Source organism: Meriones unguiculatus, chromosome 12, assembly GCF_030254825.1.
Source record: "Meriones unguiculatus strain TT.TT164.6M chromosome 12, Bangor_MerUng_6.1, whole genome shotgun sequence".
Taxonomy (NCBI): Eukaryota; Metazoa; Chordata; class Mammalia; order Rodentia; family Muridae; genus Meriones; species Meriones unguiculatus.
The window spans coordinates 96,982,214-97,005,576 of NC_083360.1; the positions used below are offsets into that span (position 1 = coordinate 96,982,214).

Here is a 23,363-nt window from a genome sequence, read left to right on the forward strand (position 1 = left end):
GGGCTCGGCGCTCGGCCCGTCGCGCCTGGCAAGCGAGGCGCCCCTTCGGCCAGCCGCAGCAGTCGCAGCCCTGAGCCGGAGCGGAGCAGGCGGAGAGATGGCGTCGCAGCCGCCGCCGCCCCCCAAGCCCTGGGAGACCCGCCGAATACCCGGGGCCGGCCCGGGCCCGGGCCCCGGGCCCACTTTCCAGTGAGTGTGCGGCCTTTGTGCCGGGACTCTGGCGGCCGGAGCGGGGATCTGCCCGGGGGCGGTTGTAGCCGTTACTGGGGGAGGCGTCGCCTCCCCGCTGCGGGCCCGGGGCGAGCGCGGAGCGGGTCTCCCCCGGGCCTGGCGGCCGCTGGCGGTGCAACCCCGGCGGCTCCGCGGGTGCCGGGGCTTGAGAGAAGAGCGGCGGCCTCCTGTCGGTTTTCATTCGCGGGACGCTGGGGTCGCGACCGCCTGACCCCGCCTCAAAGCTTCGAGCTTGGGTCTGTCGCCCCGCGCGACGTCGGCCCTGCGCGGACGAGGATAGGGAGCAAAAGTCACTGGAAAAGCTATTTACAGCCTCTCCAGAAGTTGGTTGAACGCCCCAAAGGTCACTTTTACGCAACCTGGAGCTCAAGCTTATATACCCTTGGCTTTCTTTTCCAGCATAACTTAGCGAACGTTTCGGGTTGAGAGTTAAGATTTCTAAAACAAGAATTCTAAATCTGTGGCTGGCCTCTGTGTACAAGATTGTATTTGTCGTCTGCCTAGGGCCTATAAAATTTTTGTTTGCTTTGATTTAGATGAGTAGCAAACGGGTCTGCCACTTTTAAAAGTTTAAAACAATTAGAGTTTCACGAACCTGTGTGTTTTCTTTTGGGTAAATAGACCTCTTAATCAAGGCTACGTGATTCCAGTGAACATTTGTACGTGTTCCTGGTGCGTCAGAATCTCATTCTATTAGAGCTGTTGGGAAATCTGATTTTCTTTTAAAGTACTAAGACACTTGGACACAGTAACTAATAGATAAAGTGATAAACTGTATTTACCATGTTAAAACTGAGCAGCCCAAGTGCTGGTATTTTTCATTAGAATGATACGTAGTACGTTCTTTGCTTTTGATAGCTATCCCACCAAACTCCTCTCAAACTCCTCTCTATCTTAGATTTTGTGGTTGTTGTTTTGGGTTGTTGTTTGGGGGGGGGTGTATGTATGTATGGGGTTATTCCACTAATGTTGAACTTATCTTGCATTTTTAATTAATGCTTTCTTTTTAAATAATTTATTTAATTTTATGTGTATTAACATGAAGGTGTCAGATCCCTTGGAATTGGTGGTACAGACAGTTGTGAGCCACCATGTGGATGCTGGGACTTGAACCCTTGTCCTTTGGAAGCCCAGACAGTGCTCTTAACCACTGAGCCATCTCTCCAGTCCTAGCTTTTTCCTTTAATATACTGTCCTCAATTCTGTTTTATTTTAAGATCTTTATATTCCGATGCGAAATTGAATTCTTTTTAAAGATTATACTTGTGTCTTTATATCTGTTTTATGATAAATTTTGCTTTGAGGAAATTTTTTTCTATTGAAAACTTTCCGTTTTTTCCTTTATAGGTAGATGGTTTTCTCTTTAAAGTTTTAATATGATATCTAGGTCCTCTGTAGCATAATTATACACATATACCTGTATTTTTTCTATCCATCCATAGCTAAAATATTCAGTACCCAAAGTATTTAAGAATATATTCATTTCTTTCTTCCTGTCTTTCTGTCTGCCTGCCTGCCTGCCTGTTTGTCTTTTCTTGTCTTCTCAGACAAGTGTCTTGCAATGGAGCCCACGCTGGCCTTGAACTCCCAATGTTGGGATTTACAGGCAATCACCTTGTTCTGTATTTTTCTTTAATTTAGCAAAGTCTTTGCAACTGTTATAACTTTTTAAAAATTTTTTTATTTATTACAATTTATTCACTTTGTATCCCAGCTGTAGTCCCCTCCCAATCCTACTCTCCCTCCCTCTTCTCCTCCCCCAGTGGAAGCCCTCCCCCAGTCCACTGATAGGGAAGGTCCTCTTCTCCTTTCCTCTCACCTTAGCCTATCAGGTCCATTCAGGAGTGGCTTCATTGTCTTTCTCTGTGGCCTGGTAAGGCTGCCCCCTCCCAGGGGGAGGTGATCAAAGAGCCAGCCACTGAGTTCATGTCAGAGACGGGACACCGACTTGGAGACTGAGCTGCCATGGGCTACATCTGTGCAGGGTTTCTAGGTTATCTCCCTGACTGGTCCTTGGTTGGAGTACAGCTGTTATACCTTTAAATATTGTTTGGACACTCTCCCATCTTTAAACCAGTGGTTCTCAACCTTACTAAAATAGTTCATATTTTGGTGACCTCCAATTATAAAATTATTTTCATTGTTACCTCATAAATATAATTTTGCTACTGTTAGGGATCATAATGTAAATATTTTTAGAGAGAGATGGTTGCCAAAGGGGTTACAGCCCAAAGATTAAGAACCTTTGTATTAAACCTTGTATCAGAATCAGAAATAATTTCTAGTACAAGAAGCATTATCTAATATGTTTTGACTTGTAAACGTACCTACTGTTTCCTGGCAATCTAGAGATCATCTGTCTTAACATCAAGGGACCTAGTTTTTTTCCTGGCTTTTTTGTTGTTTGGTAACTTTTTGATAATTTCAGCCATCTTTCTCTTATTCTTGCTTAAGAATTTCTTCCCTCACCCCCGCTTGCTGCATTCACTGTTTTTCTGACTGTTTGAAATTTTTGTTTGTTTTCAGCAGTGAACTATTTTAGGCCTCCATACATTTTTCTTTGTATGATTCTGAGTGGAAGTCATAGGAATACTTAGGTCTGACTTTGGTACCTTTCATGAATTTCAGAAATTTTTCAGCCTTTTTTTTTTTTCTTAAAACATTGCTTCTGTTTGTATGCTTTTTATATACCCCCTCTTTTTAAAGTATTTTGTTCTGTGTGTGTGTGTGTTTGACGCAGTCTTGCTAAATTACCCAGGTTGACTTCAAACTCAGGATCCTCTTGCCTTCTCTTGCCTCAGCCTCCCGAGTACCGGATTACAGGCGTGGTAACCCCACCTAGCTAAGATGAAGTGCGCTCTCTCGTGCATGTACGTTCACCTTGTTTTTTTGAGGCAGGGTCTCTCACTGAACCTGGCGCTAGCCCTTCAGGCTAGACTGCTGGCCCAGAAGAACCAGAAACCTGTTTCCCCATCTCTGGAACATGTGTCCATGCCAGGTTTTACATAAGAGCCGAGGATCCATACTCAGCTGCACCAACACAGCAAGGACTTTGCCTCCTCAGCCATCTCCCCAGCCCTAGGCCTTTGTTTCTATATGTACCCTGAATGCTATTAAACAAGTCATTAAGTTCATAGATTAAAAGGCTTGGTTTTGTTTATAATTTCCTTTTAGTCAGATTTTTTTGCCTTCTATGATTTGCCAAGAAATCCTTGTCTTTTTATTTTAAATATGCTAAGCATAGTTTAAGTTTAAAATCTCCATTTTCTGGATTTCCATGTAGATATAGACCCCTTTGTATTGTCTGATGTTGCTCTTTTTAAAAAACATAATTTTGGGGCTGGAGAGATGGCTCAGTGGTTAAGAGTGCTGTCTGCTCTTTCAAAGGACGTGGGTTCAGTTCTCAGCACCCACGTGGCAGCTCACAGCTGTCTGTAACCCCAATTCCAACGATCTGACACCCTTAAACTAATGCACATAAAATAAAGATTTATTTAAAAAAGAAAGCATATTTTGAAGCTGGGCATTGTGGCACACGCCACTATGTAATCCCAGCACTCAGGGAGGCAGAGGCAGGTGGATCTCTGTGAGTTTGAGGTCATCTGGTCTATAAAGCGAATCCAGGACAGCCAAGGCTACACAGAGAAACCTGTATTGGAAACAGACAAACAAAAAACATATTTTGTCATCTATAGGCCCAGTTGTTTTTAAAGTGAGAGCTGAACCTTATATATAGATATTTAAGATGATTCAAGACTTGAGAACTGTATCTTCCTCCAGAGAATTTTCAACAATTGTTAGAGCAATAGCAATCTGGTATTGCTTTACTCCAGTCAAGGATTGGGTTGATTTGAAGCGTGTTTTGTTTTTGTTTTTGTCTTTTAGACCAGGCTAGTATATTTTCTCTCCATCTTTCCTCCCTTACTCCTAGCATGTAGTCCTTTACGGTCCCAATCTGAACCCGCACCAGGCCTTGTGTTAAACAGCACAGAGCAGTTGTACCAGCAACCAGCAACTGCTGGATTTGCTGCTGTCCCTAGAGATGCATCTACAAACACTGGACTCTGGATTATTCCCCCCCCCTCCTCCACTTCCTCCTCCTCCTTCTCCTTCTCCTTCTCCTCCTCCTTTTTCTCCTCCTCCTCTTCCTTCTTCTTGGATCTTGACTTTAAAATTTCTCAGTACCTTCTTCTCAGATGCTTTAAGCCAGCTAGTTTTCATTTGTGAACCCCACCACCAGTTAGTTGCTTCTAGTTGGAGAGTTAGTGTGATTATGAAATCTACCTTTGGCATGTAATTCTTAGGTCCACTTTCCTCAGTGTATAACAATTGATTTTCTTCTTGTGTTAAAAGGTATTCCCTGAAGCTGTGACATCAAGTTTAAGATTTCGAATACATTTCTTGGCATTTACATGTTTTTATTTCATTTGTTTGTTTTGCTTCTTTGAGACAAGGTCTTATGAATATGTGGCCTTGGTGGGCCTGGAACTTGCTATGTCATCCTGGCTAGCCTCAAACTCACAGAGATGCACCAGTCTCTGCTTCCCAAGTGCTAATATCAAAGGTGTGTACCACCTTTCATTTGACTTTCATTTGACTTTCATTTGACTTTTAAAAAGATAGATAATATCACTGATCATTTTCAATATCTACTTTGCATTGGGCCATTAAATTATTTTTTCTCTAAATTTTTATTACTGATTTTTAGTTAACCTGGTGTTTGGTTTTTCTTTTTTTATCTTCATGTTTGTGGCTTTTATAAAGTTAGGAATAAATATAAACAGTGCATCTTGATCATCACACACCTCATACTCCCCAGCATGCCCACCCCCAGTTTCTCACCACGTCTTCTTTGTAACCTATTGGAATGTTGGGTTATGGTGTTGTTGGCTTGCTCTTGTGCGGGTTTTGTGCGGTGGCCATGGTTTGTGATGGCCATGGCATGGCCAGAAGACAGCATTTCATGGCACGCCTACCCAGCCTTGGTGCCACAGTTTTTCCGCCTCCTCTTTCCCAGTGTTTCCTAAGTTTGTAGAGCAAGGGTTGATAGAGATGCCCCATGTAGGACTAAGCAATCAGTAGTCACTTCTTCTCACTTTGACCAGGTAGGAGTCTCTGCTCTCAATTGCAGAGACAAGCTGAACTGTCTCTGGCCAAGGCTGAGGATAGCCCTGTGTGTAGACACAAATGTTTAGAAGGTAGTTTATAACATGTCCATGTAGCCAACCAACAGTCTCGGGTTTGTGTTGTCATCTGTGTCCATCTTCCGCCCCTGTCACTCCCCAGGGCCTTTGACTGACTAGTCATGGGAGTTTGACCAGATTTATAGTACCAGACCTGAATTCCTTCCTGTGGAGCAGGCCTCAAATCCAGTCCAGAGTGACTGGTTACTCTTTGCCATTGTTTCAGCATTGGTGCATCTTGCCTGGCCGGTTAGTGTAGTGTGCGAGGTTCGCTGCTGGGTAACACCACTGCTGGGTTTTCTCCCCAGTGGCCTGTGTGGAACCTGGCACAGAAGCCAGCAGCAGGGAGGGAGTTCCCAAGTCAGTTCCAGCTTGATGTCTGCATATTCTGAAACCAAAGTATGCTGCTCTTTAGCAACAGGATTTTACTGTCTAATTCTGGAAGGCAACCAGGAATAATGGCAGTAGCCTGTGTTGTTTTGTGAAGGTTTGTAACTTTCTTTAAAAAACAAATAAACAAAAAACACAGCTGACCGCAAATTTTGTAGTACGCTAAAAACCTGAGCTTTACCCTCACTTCACTTAAGTAGGACACTTCACTTAAGTAACTTCTCTTTTAAGTAGGACACTTCGTTTTTATTATTTCTAGTTTCCTGCTCCCGCTGCGACTTGTAGCACAGAAGTCGGTGGGTCTGTGGCGTCAGCCTTCATCACAGTGGTTTTGTTTGTGTTTTGCTCCCTAAGTTTATCTGTCTCGTATCAAATCTAAGTATACCAGCTTTTCTCCAGTGTTTTACTCTGGAGCAGACGGCTTTGTGAGAGCCTGAGCGCTGTTGGCTAGTTGGCCCTTTCCGGGTTTTGTTTCCTTTTTATTTTTAAGTAAGAGTTCTAGTAACTTGTTTATAGTGTTAAGTTAAAGCTTTATCCTGGCTTCAGATATTACAATTTTGAAATTAGACATGAAACACTTGATATAAACAAGGATCGTGTGTGAGTGAGGGAACATGCAACCAAGCTGTGTGTATGTGGAGATCAGAATACTACTTTTGGGAGTTACTTTTCTTTTCCAAAAACACTGTGGTTCTAGGGACCAAACTGATATCATCAGACCTGCAAGGCAACGTTGTTGTTTTGTTTGTTTGGTTGGTTGGTTGGTTGGTTTTTTTGTTTGGTTGTTTGTTTTTGCACTGAGCTATCTTGCTAGCCCTGATTGTCCTACTTTAGAATGAATATACTAGGAAGAAAAAGTCAATTTTGATGTATAAACTAATTAAATTTTTTACTCAAAGACCAGTTTTAAAAGACGTTTTAAGGGAGCTGCTTTTGCAGAGGACCCAGGCTTGGTGCCCAGCACCCATATGGCAGCTCTGGGTAACACCACTGTAACTCTAGTTTCAAGGGATCCAATGCCCTCTTCTGGCCTTCACAGGTACTGAATGCATGATACACATACATACATGCAGACAAGCATTTATCCACATAAAGTAAAAATAAATGGTTTGTTTGTTTGTTTTAATTTTTATTTATTTATTTTACATCCTGGTTGTAGACCCCTCCCTCCTCTCCATTCTGTCCCGATTTCCCTCCCTGTTTTCCCTATCTCCCTTCCCTACTTCTCAGAGAAGGGGAGCCCTCACTCACCCATCCACCCCATCATATCAAGTCACATCAGGACTGAGCTCATCCTCTTCCCCTGTAGCATGGTGACATAGCCCCACTAGGAAAAAGTAATTGAAAAGCAGGTGACAGAGTACATGACAGAGTCAGAGTCCCTATTCCCCTTACTAGGGAACCTATATGAGGACTGAGCTGCCATTGGCCACATCTGTGTAGGGGGCCTAGGTCCAGTCCATACATGGTCCTTGGTGCTTCAGTCTCCACAGGTCCCCTGGGCCCTGGTTAGTTGGCTCTGTTGGTTTTCTTGTGGCGCTCCTGTCTCCTCTGGGCCCTTTTCCCAGCTCTTCTACAGACTCCCTGTGCTTCCCCCAGTGTTTGCTTATGGGTCTCTGCTTCTGTGTCCACCCTCTGCTGGGCGGAGCCACTCAGAGCACAGCTATGCTAGACTCCCGTCTGCAAGCATAGCGGAGTATTGTTAATTGTGTCAGGGGTTACTGTCTCCCATGGGGTGGGGCTCAGGTTGGGCCAGGCAGTCGGTGGACATTCCCTCAATCGCTGCTTTATTTTTGTTCCTGCACATCTTATAGGCAGGGTAAATTTTAGGTTGAAGTTTTTGTGTTTGGGTTGGTGTTCCCCTCCCTCCACCAGGAGTCGTGTCTAGTTAGAGAATAGCTCCAGTTTTAAGGGTACAACACCCTCTTCTATCCTCCACGGGTGCTGAATGCATAAGACATTTTGACTCTTCCAACTCAATAGTAAAGACAAATACTGAAAAGACAGTGATAAAAAGCTCATTCAATTGTGAAGAAAGTAAGCCGGTGAGGTAGGTTAGTTGGTAAAAATGTCTGTTAGCAAGCCTGATGACTTGAGCTGCATCCTGCGGTCCACATGGAAGAAAGGAAAAACATTAGGCCCACATGCTGTCCTCCGACCTCTATACACACACAAGGAAATAAAAAACTTGAGTGAGAAAAGTATGAAGCTGCTTCTTCTAGTAAGATTGTAAGGATATAAGAAGATATTCTTTTTATTGTTCTTCAGAGCAATGCCAGTGAGAGCCATAGTAAAGTCAGAGGAGGTGGCGCATGCCCTTAATCTCAGCGTTTAGGTGGAAGCAAGGGGATGAGAAGTCAAAGTCATCCTTGGTTTTGTAACAAGTTTGAGGCCAGCCTGGGCTACAGGGGACCCTGTCTCAAAACAAAACAACAACGAAAAAAGAACCGCAGTGAGATGTAACCCCTTAGCCATTAGGTTGACTATTTTAAAAATGCTATTAACAAGAATGTGGGAATGGGGCTGGAGAGAGGCTCAGAGGTTAAGAACGCTGGCTGTTCTTGCAAAGGACCCGAGTTCAGTTCCCAGCACCCACATGGTGGCTCCCGACCATCTCTACTGAGATGTGGTGCCCCTCTGGCCTGCAGGCCCACGTGCGGGCAGAGCACCTTCAGACCCTGCTGGAATATGCGCAGAGTGGTTGCTCTGGAAGCTAGTCTGGCGGCTCCTGCAAAGGCTAAATGCAACATTCACAGCAGTTCGCTACAGGAATAGACCCAAGAGATACAAAAGCGTCTATGTAAATCTTAAAGTCTCCGTTAGTGGCATTACCCAAAACAGCCATGGAGACAGCCCAACTGTCCCTTAACTGATATGTATAGGAATAAACATACTTTGGCTCTGAACGGTAATAATTGTTCCAAAATCTGAAACTTCTTCAGTACTGACATAATGCCGCAGGTAAAAAATTTGACATCTGGGGCTGGAGAGATGGCTCAGCAGTTAAGAGCACTGACTGTTCTTCTAGAGGACCTGTGTTGAATTCTCAGCACCCACCTGGCAGCTCACAACTGTCTATAACTCCAAGATCTAACACCCTCACACAAACGTGCATGCAGACAAAGACATCAGTGCAATAAAATAAATAAATTTACCCCTGACACCAGGTGACAAGTTGAGGTTAAAAAGTTAAACATGTACCTGTAATTTAAGCAGTTGGGAGACCGAAGCATAGGACTCGTGAGTTTGAAGCCAGCCTAGACTACCTAGTCCCAAGACAGTCTGTGTTAATAGGCTGTTTGGTTCTGGGTTTTTCACAGTAACAAATGACTTCACTGTTTAAAATGGCTCCCAAGTAGAGATCTGTCTAATGTTCCCAAGCGCAAGGTGGCTGTGAAGCTTACTAAAGGAAAAGTGCACGTATTAGATTTGTGCAAGCAAGAGTTAGTGTGTTGATGGCCATGAGTTATTAATACAGTAACTATATCTTTGATAGAAATGCACATAAAGCAAGTACATGTGCTAATGGCTTGAGAGAGTATGGCTTGAAAGACAGGCATGGTGGCACGTGCTGGCAAGGCCAGCTGCGCCGTGAGTTATAGGGCCCGATGGGCTGTCTCAAACAAAGTAGTCTGAAGCCCACAGGAAGCTAAATCTCTGTATTACTGATAGGAGTATTGATTACGTATTGGTATGCTTCATAGATGCTTTAAAGACAGAATGCTTCGCCAGCTGGAACCAGCCACACAGGAAGTGTTGGGACTAGACAGGCTGTAGACACACAGTAATCTGTGCACCAAAGGTTAGAGGGAGAGAGGAACCGGCGGCCCTGGTGCATACAGGGCATTTAAAACTGACAGCACGGCCAGCAGTGGGCGCTACTGTGGTGCTTTCATGGGTCACTATGCTTTGTTATATTTATCCTCATTCTCATTGCCCTTCCTGTGAGTTTAGGAGTAATGAAAGTGTTGCAAAATGAAATATAATGATAGTACAATTGGGAATATTTAAAAATGGAATTTTATATTAAATGAGTGAACTAATGGTAACTGAATTTTAATTCAGAGCCACTTATTAAAACATTTCTGGGAAATAGGTTAGTTTTTAATATTAATTGAATTATTGATTGTATGAAATTGTTTAGCTTTTAGTGATGGGCCAGTGCCATGATTTTGTCTGAAATGTTTTTTCTTAGGAAATGCATTCTGAGGTTTTTAGGGGTAATATATTTAGAAGTTAATTTTAGATGTTTCATGAATTTATGGGCCCAAGTGAGAGAAAAAGTAAATATGGTAAGATCATGGTAGTTGTTGAAGCTACATAAAAACTACGCATATATATTCTGCCAAGGTTTTTTTTTTTCCCGTTTGAAAATTTTCGAAAGAAAAAATTGAGTGGAAGAAAGTAAACACAGCATTGAGAACATATCTTTTGTCCTTCTGTCTTAGACTTGTGTAGTCATCTTTATTGTGCTGGTAGTAATAGAAAGCAAGAAATATGCTCTGGATACTAGATGTTCTTCAGCATGACACAAGAGAAAAGCCCTGAAGCCTAGAGCTACGGAGGTCAGAAGAGGGGTTTCAGCCCCTGGAACTCCAGTTACTGGAGTTATAAATGGTTGTGAGCTGCCATGTGGGTTTTGGATGGAAACCAAACCCAGGACTTCTGGACAAGCAGCCAGTGTTCTTAACCACTGAGCCATCTCTCCAGCACCTTCCATACAGATTTTTGAAGTCATTAAGCTCAATATATTAAAGACAGTTTTTTTATTTAAAAAAGTTTTTTTAAGAAAAGGAATTTTCACAGCAAGTTATATATAATTAAAGAGAAATGGAAATCTAAAGCAAAATACAGTAGCCATAGTTAAAACTTATTGGACAAGAGGTGCGTAAGTAATTCGCATTTGTTTTGTGTTTAGATCAGCCGATTTGGGCCCTACTCTATTGACGAGACCCGGGCAGCCGGCACTTACCAGAGTGCCACCACCAATTCTTCCCAGGCCGGCCCAGCAGACGGGGAGCAGCGCTGTGAACACTTTTAGACCTGCCTACAGTTCATTTTCTTCTGGATACGGAGCCTACGGAAATTCATTTTATGGAAGCTATAGCCCTTACAGTTACGGATATAATGGTCTGGGCTTTAACCGCCTCCGGGTAGATGACCTTCCGCCCAGTAGATTTGTTCAGCAAGCTGAAGAAAGCAGTAGAGGTGCATTTCAGTCCATTGAGAGCATTGTGCATGCATTTGCCTCTGTCAGCATGATGATGGATGCTACCTTCTCAGCCGTCTATAACAGTTTCAGGGCTGTGCTGGATGTAGCAAATCACTTTTCCCGGTTAAAAATACACTTCACAAAGGTTTTTTCAGCTTTTGCATTAGTTAGGACTATAAGATATCTTTATAGACGGTTACAGTGGATGATGGGCTTAAGAAGAGGCTCTGAGAACGAGGACCTGTGGGCAGAAAGTGAAGGAACTGTGGCCTGCCTTGGTGCTGAGGACCAAGCTGCTAACTCAGCAAAATCTTGGCCAATATTCCTGTTCTTTGCTGTCATCCTCGGTGGCCCTTATCTCATCTGGAAACTTCTGTCTACACACAGTGACGAGGTAACAGGTAAGAATAATTAAACTGTTTCTAAACCATGTAACAGTACAAACTTCCAGAATAGATTTGTTAAATTAGCATCCCTTGTATTCACTTGCATTTGCTATTTTAATACAATTATACTTTGAGTTAAGAGTTTCAAAACTAGAAGGGAATATCTATGTAACAAAGACAGGGTTGCCGTTAATTTATTCAGTTCAATAGTACACATTAACCCAACTCATCTGCAAAGTACTGAACTTGGTGCTGTGGGAATATATAGAGATCCAAAGAGCACAATCTGTGTTTTTCTAAAGTTTTCTTGAAAGAGAGTCATTACGACAATACACAGGCAATTCTAATAAGGTGGCACCAAAAGCAAATCAGTTAAACTCATAGCTGTCAGCTGGTAAAGAAGACTGAAGCCACCATTTTTGGCCATATTAGCTAGGAAGAAATGGCGTCTGAGTTGGCTTCTGATAGCTGTAAGGGATGTAGCTCACGGGTGTGTATGTAGCCTAGTACCACCAAAAAGAACTAAAAGGAAGAAAGAAGCATCATGCCAGTTGTCTTTGTACGTAGAATAAATGGTAGTGAGGATTAGATTGAAAGCTAATAGTGAGAGAAAGATCTTAATTGCTGTTATGAAACTTAATTTTCACTTAGTAAGGTAGTTTTGTGTGAAGCATTTTTAACATCAATAGTTTTCTAAAGAGTTCAGATTGGGGATTGGAGGTGTAAATCATTGATAAGGTGCTTGCTTATTTACCATGTCTATGAAAGGCCCTACTTCTGATGCCCAGCATATGAGAGAGAGAGGGCACAGTAACAGCTTGTCCAAAGTGTTTGAGATTGATCCAGATTGAAGCAAATTGCAGTTAAATAACGGTGAGTTTCATAAAGGGCCAGATAGGTTATGTTCAGTATCTAGTAACCTGTTTTGCACATTTAAAAAAAAAAAAAAAAGCTTAATACCTCTAATTTGAGGAGTTTAGCCAGACTTAATGAAAGAAAGACCTGAATCGGGGTGTATGAGAAGCAAGACAAATACAGTGGGTTCAGATGCTGATTAGATGTGGCCAGAAGGAATCCAATGACATATGCTCTTAAACGAGTTAAAGTCCCGTAGGAAAGAAAAGATAAGGAGGAAGGATATTAGGGAGTCCCAGAGGAAAGAAAAGATAAGGAGGAAGGATATTAGGGAGTCCCAGAGGAAAGAAAAGGGTGGAAGGGTTATAGTGCTATAAATAACCGAGGACTGCTTCCTGAGAGAGGTGACTGAAGCCCTCCAGGCTGCTGGAGAAGAGTTTGAAACACTGAAACTTCAAAGGTATTTGAGTAGCAGTAAGAGCTCTGTCCCTACGGTAGTAAAAAGCTACCAAAGCTGATGTATTGAGTAAGCAGCAGGCATGTGGCCGTGGCAGGTGAGAGCAGCAGGAAGTGAGGAGGGAGAAGGCAGTGGCTGGGCTGATGTTGAACCCATGTTGTAGTAGTCAGGATGTTTGAGAAGGGTGTTGGGGTAGGGGCAATTCTTATTCTGTAGCTCAGGCTGACTTTAAATGGCGGTGGGGGTGTCCTTTCAGGTGCTCATTAGGTAAAAGCACTTGCCTCCAAGCTTGACAGCCTGCTGTTGACCCCTTGAGTCTGGCTGCATGGTGAGAGGAGAGGACCAAGTTCTGCAGGTTGCTTTGTAGCCTTTCTTGGCTCTCTGTACATGTAGGCTGAGCTGAGGCCTCGCATACTGACAGCAGTCTTCCACAGAACTGCAGTCTTAGCCCTGCTTTGTCTCTTAAGAAATTAGGTCTCTGGGAGCTTTGGTGGCACACACCTTTAAGCCCAGCCCTCTGGACATAGAGGTGGGCAGATATATGTAGCTCTTGAGGTCAGCCAGGATATATATTAAAATCCTGCTCAACAAAAATTAAAAATAAAAGGAAGTCAGAGCTCATGGTGTTTTAGACCAAAGACCTGGTGGTGAGCATGCCGCATAATCTCACTGCCACGAGCCAGAGGCAGGGGGCTGCTGCAGAGGCCGGCTTGGCATACTCAGTTCCGCACCAGAGCTACAAAGATCCGGTCTCAATAAAGAAGAAGGAGGAGAAGAAAAGAGTAGGTAGGGAAGGAGTGATTAGAGCTTGGTGGAGGAATTAAGTAATGAAGCCTTTTTATAGAAAAGAGGAGAAAAACGTGACACAGAGCACCAGATAAAAAGAGGGGGATATTTTTATCTGAGGAGATTTATGAGAAGCAAAATTGAGTAAATTTGGTTCCTATAACTCCGTTCCCTGCTGCTTAGAGCAGACTTGCACAAACAGGCCTGTGCTAACCCTGCACAGTTCCCGCTGCTGTTGGCATGCAGGTTAACTCTATTGTTTATGCTTTTCAGTAATCAGGAAAAAAATATTTTTAAAATCAGAAGAAAGGCCGGGAGATGGCTTGGTAAAGTGCTTGCTGTATAAACAGGAGGACTTGCTTGAGTCTGGCTCCCCAGCTCACATGTAAGAGCCTCGCATGTGTGACTCCAGCACCGAGAGGGGCAGAAATCAGCTTAGTCCCCGGATCTAATCCCAGCCAGCCTATCCAGTGTGTGAGCCCATCCATAAGAAGCTGTGTATCAAAAACAAGGTAGGCAGTGATAGAGGAAGATAGCAGCATCAAGCTCTCGCACATGCATGCACACACACGCTTAGATAAACACATAGACCACACACATTTTAAAAAGGAGAATTTTGGCATATGAAGATCATAGGAAATTCAGAGGTTTGTGACGTTTTATTGAAACAGCCATACACATTGCTGTGGCTGGTTTTGTGTTGAAGCAGCATACAACTGGGGGTGGCCTCTGCGATTTCAGAGGCCCGGGCCTGACCCGGAGTCTGTCTCCCTGCTGCCTGTGAATCTGGGTGTAGAACTCTAAGCTACCATGTCTGCCTGTGTGCCACCATGCTCCCCGCCATGAGGGTAATGGACTGAACTTGTGAAACCGTAAGCCAGCCCCAGTGACGGGCTTTCGTCTCTAAGAGTTGGTGTCTCTTAGAGCAGTAGAACACTAAGACGGTATTTTTTGTGGTCGGCAGTGATGGTGCTAGGAATTACACCTAGACCTTAGGCATGCTGCGCTAGTGCTGTGCTTCTCCTCACACACTGCATTTCATGAAGAGGTTGTATGTAGCACACAGCTGAAAAGGAAGAGTAGACTTTTACAGTTAGACTTTAAAGACACAGCACAGTGAGTTTTGGTAAAGTACTGTGTCCATTATGCAATGCTACAATAGCTGTGTTAAATGAATACAACTACCAGACTGAATAGTAGTCACAGAAATCAGCATGTAAAAAATTTAAGCTGGAACTCTTAACAGAAAAATTTCCTTCCCCACCCCCCACCCCACCTAAAAAAAAAAAAAAAAAAAAACGAAAAGAAAAGGAAAGGAAGTAACAGCTACAGCAAAGTTTCATTTGCTAGCCAGTGGAGGAAATCTGAATTGATAATAATTATTTCAACAGCCAAAGAAATTTATCCACAGTTAGTCTTTTCAAGACTGTTAGCCAGTCAGTGAGAACAGTTTCTTAACTCTCCGAATGACATTGTCAGCTGAAGACAAACGAAGGGTGATGGCTGTAGGTTGGCATCAGAGCATGTGCTTAGCATGTACAAGGGACCTGGTGTCAAACCTTACCATGCCCAAAAGAAGACAAAGGGGCAGATATTTGAATAGTTTTCTCTGGCTCCCGATAACCCAATAGATGCTGATACTTCTCAGTTGCTTGAGGAGGCAATGGTAAATTTGAGGTAATGATACAGTGTGCCACTGTGAATAACTATACAATATGATTATTTTTAAAATCGAAAGCACTAATTTATTACAGCCTGAAGTAGAACCTACTAAGCTGTATTGCAGCTGAAGGTTTAGTTAAACAGAATTTACAGATCTTTCAAAAGCGAGTTTTGTAAGTCTATGATTATTGTTTTACTCAGCAGCGGAACATACTTATTAGATATTATTGAACCACTAGTTTCAAAGGTAAACTTTCATTTACTCTTATGATACAACTGTTGTCACTTACATTAAATTGTGTCAGGTGTTGGAGTGGGGACTGGAGAGGTGCTCCAGCAGTTAGGAGCACTTGCTGTTCTTCCAGAGACTGAATTCACTCCCCAGCATCTGCATTGGGTGGCTCGCAGGGAATCTCTTCTGCCATCACAGATGTGTAGCACACAGACACAGACAGATCCACATACATACTAACAACTCTTTTAAAAGGATTTTTAATAAAGCTGTAGCTCCTTACCTTGTCTTGCTCTGTTTTAATAGCTGACAGTCTCATGTACATATTGAAAGAAGAAGACAGATTAGTAGGGAAGAAGAAGGGGTCAGTCGGGTTACAGGGGACAAGAGGTTAAGGGTAAGCATGACCAAATGCATTATATTCATAATGAATCCATTATTGTGTGGGATTACTGTGACATGCTAAAAATGTTAAAATAAGTGAGATTTCTACTCCGATACAGGTCTCCAAGTTCAAACTGAATGCGAGAAGCAGTTTGTAGATTGCACATGCAAAGGAAATGTCCGTATTTCCGAAGCTCTCTAACGTGGAGTTGAAGAGCTCCCACTTGTCGTGTGGAAGTGAGGCAGCAGTAGTTCGTTTACCTGTGCACAGCCCGTTCAAGAGACTCAGACAGAATTATACTCCAGTCTGCTACTCTCCCAAGTAATGGACATGCTCACCAGACTTGGATGCCCATGAATTTCACCTCAGATCTTTCTACCAGTTAGCATTCACAAACGAATATTTGCAGTTGGGCCCGAAATAAATGAAATCTTAGCCTCACCCACCCAGATGTTCCTTTCTTCCTGACAGACATGTACTAACAATTAAAAAAAAAAAACAAAAACCTATTTTGAATTTTGTCCAAAAAAAAACAAGAAACTTATATTCTTTTTATATAAAGTCATATAATATCCAGGAAACTTTTTCTCCCCACCTTCAAGATCTAAAATGTATGCTGCTGACCCTCTATAGGGTCAAATAAAGTTAAAAAAAAAAAAAAAAGTCAACCTCTGACTGAGAGTTTAAGAAAAGCGAAAAGTTTGTAAGAATGTGATAGTAAACATATTGCCTAGTTAGCTCAGTGTTCTCTGTGGAGTTTACTTAGGAAGGGAGACCTGTCCACTTGGCGAATGATGTATGCAGCTGACAAGCTATGGCCAATGAATACCTGTATTTGCAAACTTGATTAACCTAACTTTAATCTTGTTTACAGACAACATCAACTGGGCAAGTGGTGAGGATGACCATGTAGTTGCTAGAGCGGAATATGATTTTGCTGCCGTGTCTGATGAAGAAATTTCTTTCCGTGCTGGTGATATGCTAAATTTAGCCCTCAAAGGTAACAAATCACAAATAAGTTACAATTATCTTGAATTTTTAATACTTGTAAGGTAGTATTTGAAACAAAGGACCTTACGCACTGGTTAACTTGCAAATGGTTGCTAGAGTTTTGCCTTTTTCTGGTTTTGTGTTTGTGTTTTGGTTGATTTTTTTTTTCTTTTTCAGGGAAGATATTGAGACAGGGTCTCATCATGTGTAGCCCAGGCTGCCTTCAAGCTCATGTAGTCTTCCTCCTTCAGTTTTCCAAGTACTAGGATCACAGTGTTAGCCTCCACAGTCCCCTTTAGCCTCTTGTCCCCTCCTACTCCTGCTGACCCCCCTTGCTCTTCCCAGTTAGTCCCCCTCCTACTATTGTGCAGGTGAGTCCCTGTGCCAAAACAGTAAAGTCAGAGGGAAGACCCCATAGTGATGTTCCAACAATACTGCGCTCGTAGTCTCTTGTAAACTCACAACACCTGAGTTCCAAACTCTGCTAATCCCTGTCCAGTATGAGATAGTTAAGTGAAGTATTAACTTCTCAGATTCTCATTTAAAATCTGAAAGACAGTGATGGGTGTGTGTTGATTTGTTTGTTTCAAGCAAAGTCTGAATCTTGGCTGCCTCAAACCTGTCATTCCCCTGCCTCATCCTCCTGAGTACTTACAGTATTTTTACTATTTATTATATATTATTACTTTATTATAAATTTAAGAATGGAACTGAAGCTAGGCACATAACTATACTCCCTGCTACTTAGGAGACTAAAGCAGGAAGATTGCCAACTTGGGCAACTGTGAGATTCCATCTCTTGATCTAAAAGAAAAGTGGATGTAGAGTGGTTACGTGTGCTTTTGCCTGTGTGCGCACATCCTCCTTGTTTACATGCTTCACTGTGAGGCTCTGATTATGCTGAGCATACGTTATCATTGATATTCTGCTGGACTCTGACGTGTAGTTACAAAGCTCTCTTTCTTCTTCAGAACAACAACCCAAAGTGCGTGGCTGGCTTCTGGCTAGTCTTGATGGTCAAACAACAGGACTTATACCTGCAAATTACGTCAAAATTCTTGGTAGAAGAAGAGGCAGAAAAACAATAGAATCGAGTACGGTGGCCAAGCAGCAACAGGCTTTTACCAACCCAGCATTAGTTAAAGGAATCACTACAGCCGATTCTTTGGATGAACAGGAAGCTGCCTTTGAATCCGTTTTTGTTGAAACTAATAAAGTTTCAGGTGCATCTGATTCTACAGGGAAAAATGGAGACAAGCAAGACCTTTGATGTCATGCAGGTGAACAATATTCTAGAGTACTTTTTACAATTATTTCTTACAGAGAAATTAATTTGCAGTTGAATGAAAGCATTTGCTCGTGGCTGTCCCAGGCGTTTTGCTGCCAGCAGTTATTTCACACAGTGTGTTAGCCTAGTGATCGGGCTACAGGTGACCATTTATTGGACCATGAGGACTTTTGTTTCACCCAGGTTCTAAGATTATGGAGATTGTTGTCAGTTTCATCTTATCTAAATCCCTAGGCTTATGGAACAGTAAATTTTATGAATAGAATACACGAGTTGCCTCAGAAGGGATCATTAATGCTTTTTAAAGTTCTGAGTTAATTGGCTTGAAGTCTTCAAAACTTGAGTGGTAACATCTACTTATAAGAACAGGCAAAAAGGCTAAATTTTTATAACCTTTTAAGTAAACTAAATAAAAATTTTCTGATCTATATTATGTCCAGTGTTGAATTTACTTTAAGTGATGTTTTTACCTGCAAACAGTCGATACTATTATCTTTTATTATATTTATGAAAATGTATTGTTAAAAGGTCAGTGGAAGCACTATGAAGGAGACGTTTTAGATGAGTTCTTAATCTCTACAGTATAACTAGTTTTCATCCTGAGTAAATCAGAATATATAGATTTTTCATTCTTGTCCTCCAGCTAAGATGTAAGTCCTTTACGATTGCATTTAATGATATAATTAGTTCTCACAGTGATGATTTTTAATCCTCCTGAATTTTCTGCTTCTATATAAGACAATTACTTTTCTAAATTCTATAATCAGGGTCTACTTTAAACATTGAAAATGTGTCACATTGGAATGATTTCTTTTAGATTTAGTTTTCACTACTGAAACTATAACTCACTTGCTATTTCAAGTATAGTATTTGACTTTTTTTTCTTAATAGTGAATTTTATGTGTTTCAGTACACCGTTTCCCCGTAGAATTGGAAGGTTCATACACTTGCTGTGAATAGACTACAGATTAATACTGTCAGAAGTACACACAAGGTCATTTATAGAGACTGCTAAAAAAACATGTTTCGAAAAAAAGTGATTTAGCTGTGTATCTTTCATACAGATATGTTTATCAAATGAGTAACTGTAGAGCAGTTTGTACTAAGCCACATCAAACCCAAGATGTACTTGGAACAGAGCACTAAAGACTTCTTGGGAAGCCCTTTTTTGCAGTGACAACAGAATAAGTAATATAGCCTTTCATCTTAAGATAGAGATGAACACTTACAGTGCTTCTTTATCATAGGCCTATTTTCTAACATTCGGGGCTAGTCTTCCAGTTGAGAAAGTGAGTTAAATATTCTAGCACTGAGATATCCCTAGCTCCCAAAACAAAGTTTTTGACAAATACTAACTTCAGACTTGAGATGTCTAAACTGTTCCCATGTCTAAATGTTACTCTTGACATCTAGATTAAATACTAGTAAGTAGAAATGAAATGTTGAGTCAGCACTGTTTAGGTTTGTTTTGGGGGGAGTTGTTTGTTTTAGAAGATGAGCTTTAAAATAGGATTTGTAACTAATTGCAGCTGTATAGGAAAAATAGCTTAGACAAATAAATGACAACTATTTTTTAGGGTCTTTACTATTTGGCTGACTATGCTAGATCACAGTATTAACCTGATAACTATTTGTGTCCATTGTTTATTAAAATCTTAGAAAATCAATTGTAGGATTAGAAAATTTTGTAGCCTTTTTTTTTTTAATCACTCATACTTCAGAGTAATTTTTAAAGAAGATGAATGGACTGGTCATAGCGTCAATGTTATCATTTTAGCAGCTTCATTAAGTAGTGATGTTCACAGGGAGCTACATTTGTCATTAAATAAATTAGAAGAGACGGTAAGAAAATAGGCCTCAAAAGGTTTCCGTGTATTTTGTCAGCTCAGAAAGGAAAAGTTAGGAGGGCTGTAAGTGCATTCGCGTGCTCTAACATCTGTTCAGTACTTGGCCAATTACGGTTACTCATTTACCTGAGTACAGCTGCTCTTTATTTTGTGCTTTCTATAATGGAAAAAGGAACAAATTACAGTTTTAGTTTTTTGGTGTTTTGTTTGTTTGTTTGTTTGTGTAGCCCTGGCTGTCTGATAACTTTATTTGTAGACCAGGCTGCCCTCACACTCACAGAGATCCAACTGCCTCTGCCTCCCCAGTGCTTAATTTTTTATTTTTAATAGATTGTGAAAGTACTGGAGAAGTAAAAATATTTTAAGCTTGGTTTCTTTTTTCAAGATAAATGTTAACTTGCAAATCAGGGTTAATAGAATCTGTGCCCCTCCCCCCAGAACATTGTGTATGTGTTAACACAGACCAATGAGTCTAGGTTTTTTTTTTTTTTTTTTTTTTCAAGGCAGGGTTTCTCTGTGGAGCTCTGTAGACCAGATTGGCCTCAAATTCAGAGATCTACCTGTCTCCGCCCCTCAAGTACTGAGATTAAAGGTGTGCATCACCATACCTGGCTGTTTCTTTTTGATTTTAAAAAAAAGACAAAAAAAGTATATTTCTGGAAAAATTATCTACAGGTAAGTTAAATAAAAATACCTCAAACTGAGATTTTCGGGAGACTCGGGCCAGTGAGATGGCTCAGTGGGTAGAGCATACTTGCGGCCAAGCTTGGTTTCCTGAGTTCAGCCCCCAGAACCCACGTGGTAGGAGAGACCCAGGCAAAGCAGGCTGTCCTCCGACTGCCACGTTGCACTGTTTCACAGACACACACAATAAAGAGATATTTGATTGGAAGACCTAGATGCCAGGTTGGACAGGACCACTCCCTCTAAGTCTAAGTTTCATTATCTATTTTTTAAGTTTCTTCATTGATCGTTGTCACATCTGACTCTCTTTGGAGGTTTGTTTTTTCCAAAGGCTTTAAAAAGTAAAATGGTATAACACTTTTATGTTTTATGAGTTTTTCCTTGTGCACTTCAACATCTTAAATCCTATGTAAATGTGCACCAGCCTAAGCCTCAGGTTCTCGAGTGTTCAGTTAGGAGTTAGAGCCTAGAAAGACAGCTGGGCAGTCAAGTGCTCATTGTTGCTGCAGACAGTCTGGGCTCATAGTACCCATCTCCATCTGTGATCCGGCTCCAGGGATCCAGCGCCCTCTTGTGACCCCCACAGTGCCTTCGTGCATGTGGTGTACATAAACTCAGGCAGGCACACACACACATGCTGAAATAGTACATTAAAACCGCTAAAATTAGTGCTGGTCATGGTGATGCAAAGTAGAACTTTTTTTATCAAGTGGAAGCTGGGCATGGTGGCACACACCTTTAATCCCAGAGAGGCAGGTGCATCTCTGTGCATTCAAGGCCAGCCTGCTCTATTTAGTGAGCTCCAGGACAGCCAGGGCTATATAGAGAGACCCTTTCTTAAAAATATAATAGTGTTGCTCTAAAATGTCTTTTTATATTGTGTAGCTTCTTAGTTCATCTTTTGGGAGAATAAAGTTTTGTTTAAAGCTAGTTAGTTACATATAAATCATGTGCAACTTAGATTATTTTATATTGTACATCACATTTCAAGAGAGAGTCTTTAACTTAAGTCTTAAAAGTGTTTCTGTTTATGTAAAATAAATTTTGGTTTTTGCTCATAGTTTATTGATTATACTCTTCATCGTTGGTGACAACAATTTCACCCCATACTTTTCATTCCCACCTGTCTTTAGTGTTTGACATTCCTAGATATCTTCCATACATGGAACATAGTTCCATAAAATTATATATTTTAAGCTTGTAAATTTTTAAGTTTTATGTACATTATATTGACATATAAATTTTATTCTGCTTATTTTATGAAATTGGATCCTCAGAACCTACTTGTGTGCTCTTGGCTGGCAGACAGTGAATGCTGTGCTGCCTCTGCACCGTAGTTCACCTTTTCGTCCTGTCATCAACTCTTCTGCACAGGATCTGCATTCCTGTGCGTTTACTTGGTCACTTCTTTGATTCATCTGTCTTAGAGAAGAGTGATCTAGGTTTTTCATGTGTGCATATATAATTTAGAGGCTAAACCTGTGTTATCTGGAGAGGTTGTTCCCGTTTTCCCTCCAACAGGACATGAGCATTTCTCATTCTCTTACATTTTTCCCAGGGTTTTTTATTATTAATTTGTTAATCCGATGCTTGTAAGTTGTTTTTTCTTAATCTGCATTGTCTGATTACTGAAAATATGTGTAAGCTTTCTCGAACTGTAACCATCTGAGAGAAACTACCTAAAACAAACAAGGGTTTATGTTGGGTCCCCACAAACATCACAGCTTGTGATGAAACTTGAATGAATGAGTGAGACTTGAGTCAGCACAACTTCTTTTTGTTCTTTTTTTCTTTTCTTTTTTTTTTGGGGGGGGGGCGGGTGTTGAAACAGGGTCTCTGTACCTGTGGCTGACCTGGACTTGCTTTGTAGACCAAGCTGGCCTCGAACTCACAGAGATGGGCCTGCCTCTTACCTTCTGAGTGCTGGGATTAAATACATATGCCACCACTCCCAGTGGCAAAACTTCTAGAGTCTGCCCAAGGTTTAAACACAGTAAAACTTTTAGAAGAGGTTTCCATGTGATAGTTATCACAGCAAAGCCTTAGACATGGCTACATGAAGCTACCTTGGAAAGTACAACTCCTTGCTGAAGTACCTATGACCTTTACCTTAAGAATGGGTTCTTATTCACAGAGAAACAGTGCTCGGGATAAGGGCCTGGGAGGATGGGTTCCTATTAATTGAGTATGCAAAGTATATGGGCCCTCTTTCATAAAAATGGTTCTAATCACTGAGAGACCAAGCTCAGGACTGGAGCCTAAACAATGCTCAGGATTTTAGCAAAAACCACCAGGTTCTTAGACAATATCCACTCCAGCCCTACGGGGAAACAGGCATCAGTCATTTTCTTCCCTTGAAGAAAAAGCCTGAATGTTTAGAAATTCTGGTTTTTCTGTGAGCTGTGCCCCTACAGGTTCAGTGCTTGGAAAGTGTCAGTCCATCATGGCAGCAGAGAAGGTCCCACCCACAAGCAGGAAGAGCACAGGCTAGGGCCAGGGCAACACACAGCCAAAGGACGTACCCCAATCCCCACCTCCTCCCGCCTCCTCCCTGTAATGCCGTCCTCACATGTCAGCCACCAAAGGGTTACCCTTTCGCAGACACCCAGAGTGTGCCTTACTGACCCAGGCACTTCTCAGTCCGTTTGCTGACATTCTTCACCGTGGGGAAAATACGGACAAAATTTCTTCAGTCACTCTAGTTTTCCATGTGTGGGCTATACTACAGTTTGCTCACTCTTCAGTGTAAGGCACTATTTTAATATTATTTGCCTG

The 23,363-nt window shown here is 41.7% G+C and overlaps 1 protein-coding gene across 1 annotated transcript; it reads left to right on the forward strand.

Annotated features, from left to right (window-relative positions):
* Positions 1 to 29: 29 nt before the first annotated feature.
* Positions 30 to 18,485, forward strand: Pex13 (peroxisomal biogenesis factor 13). Its single transcript, XM_021626600.2, has 4 exons — positions 30 to 189; positions 10,723 to 11,417; positions 16,654 to 16,779; positions 17,741 to 18,485. Exons 1-4 carry the CDS (start codon positions 98 to 100, stop codon positions 18,037 to 18,039), a joined length of 1,212 nt encoding a protein of 403 aa, XP_021482275.1. The 5' UTR covers positions 30 to 97; the 3' UTR covers positions 18,040 to 18,485.
* The last annotated feature ends 4,878 nt before the right edge of the window (positions 18,486 to 23,363 follow it).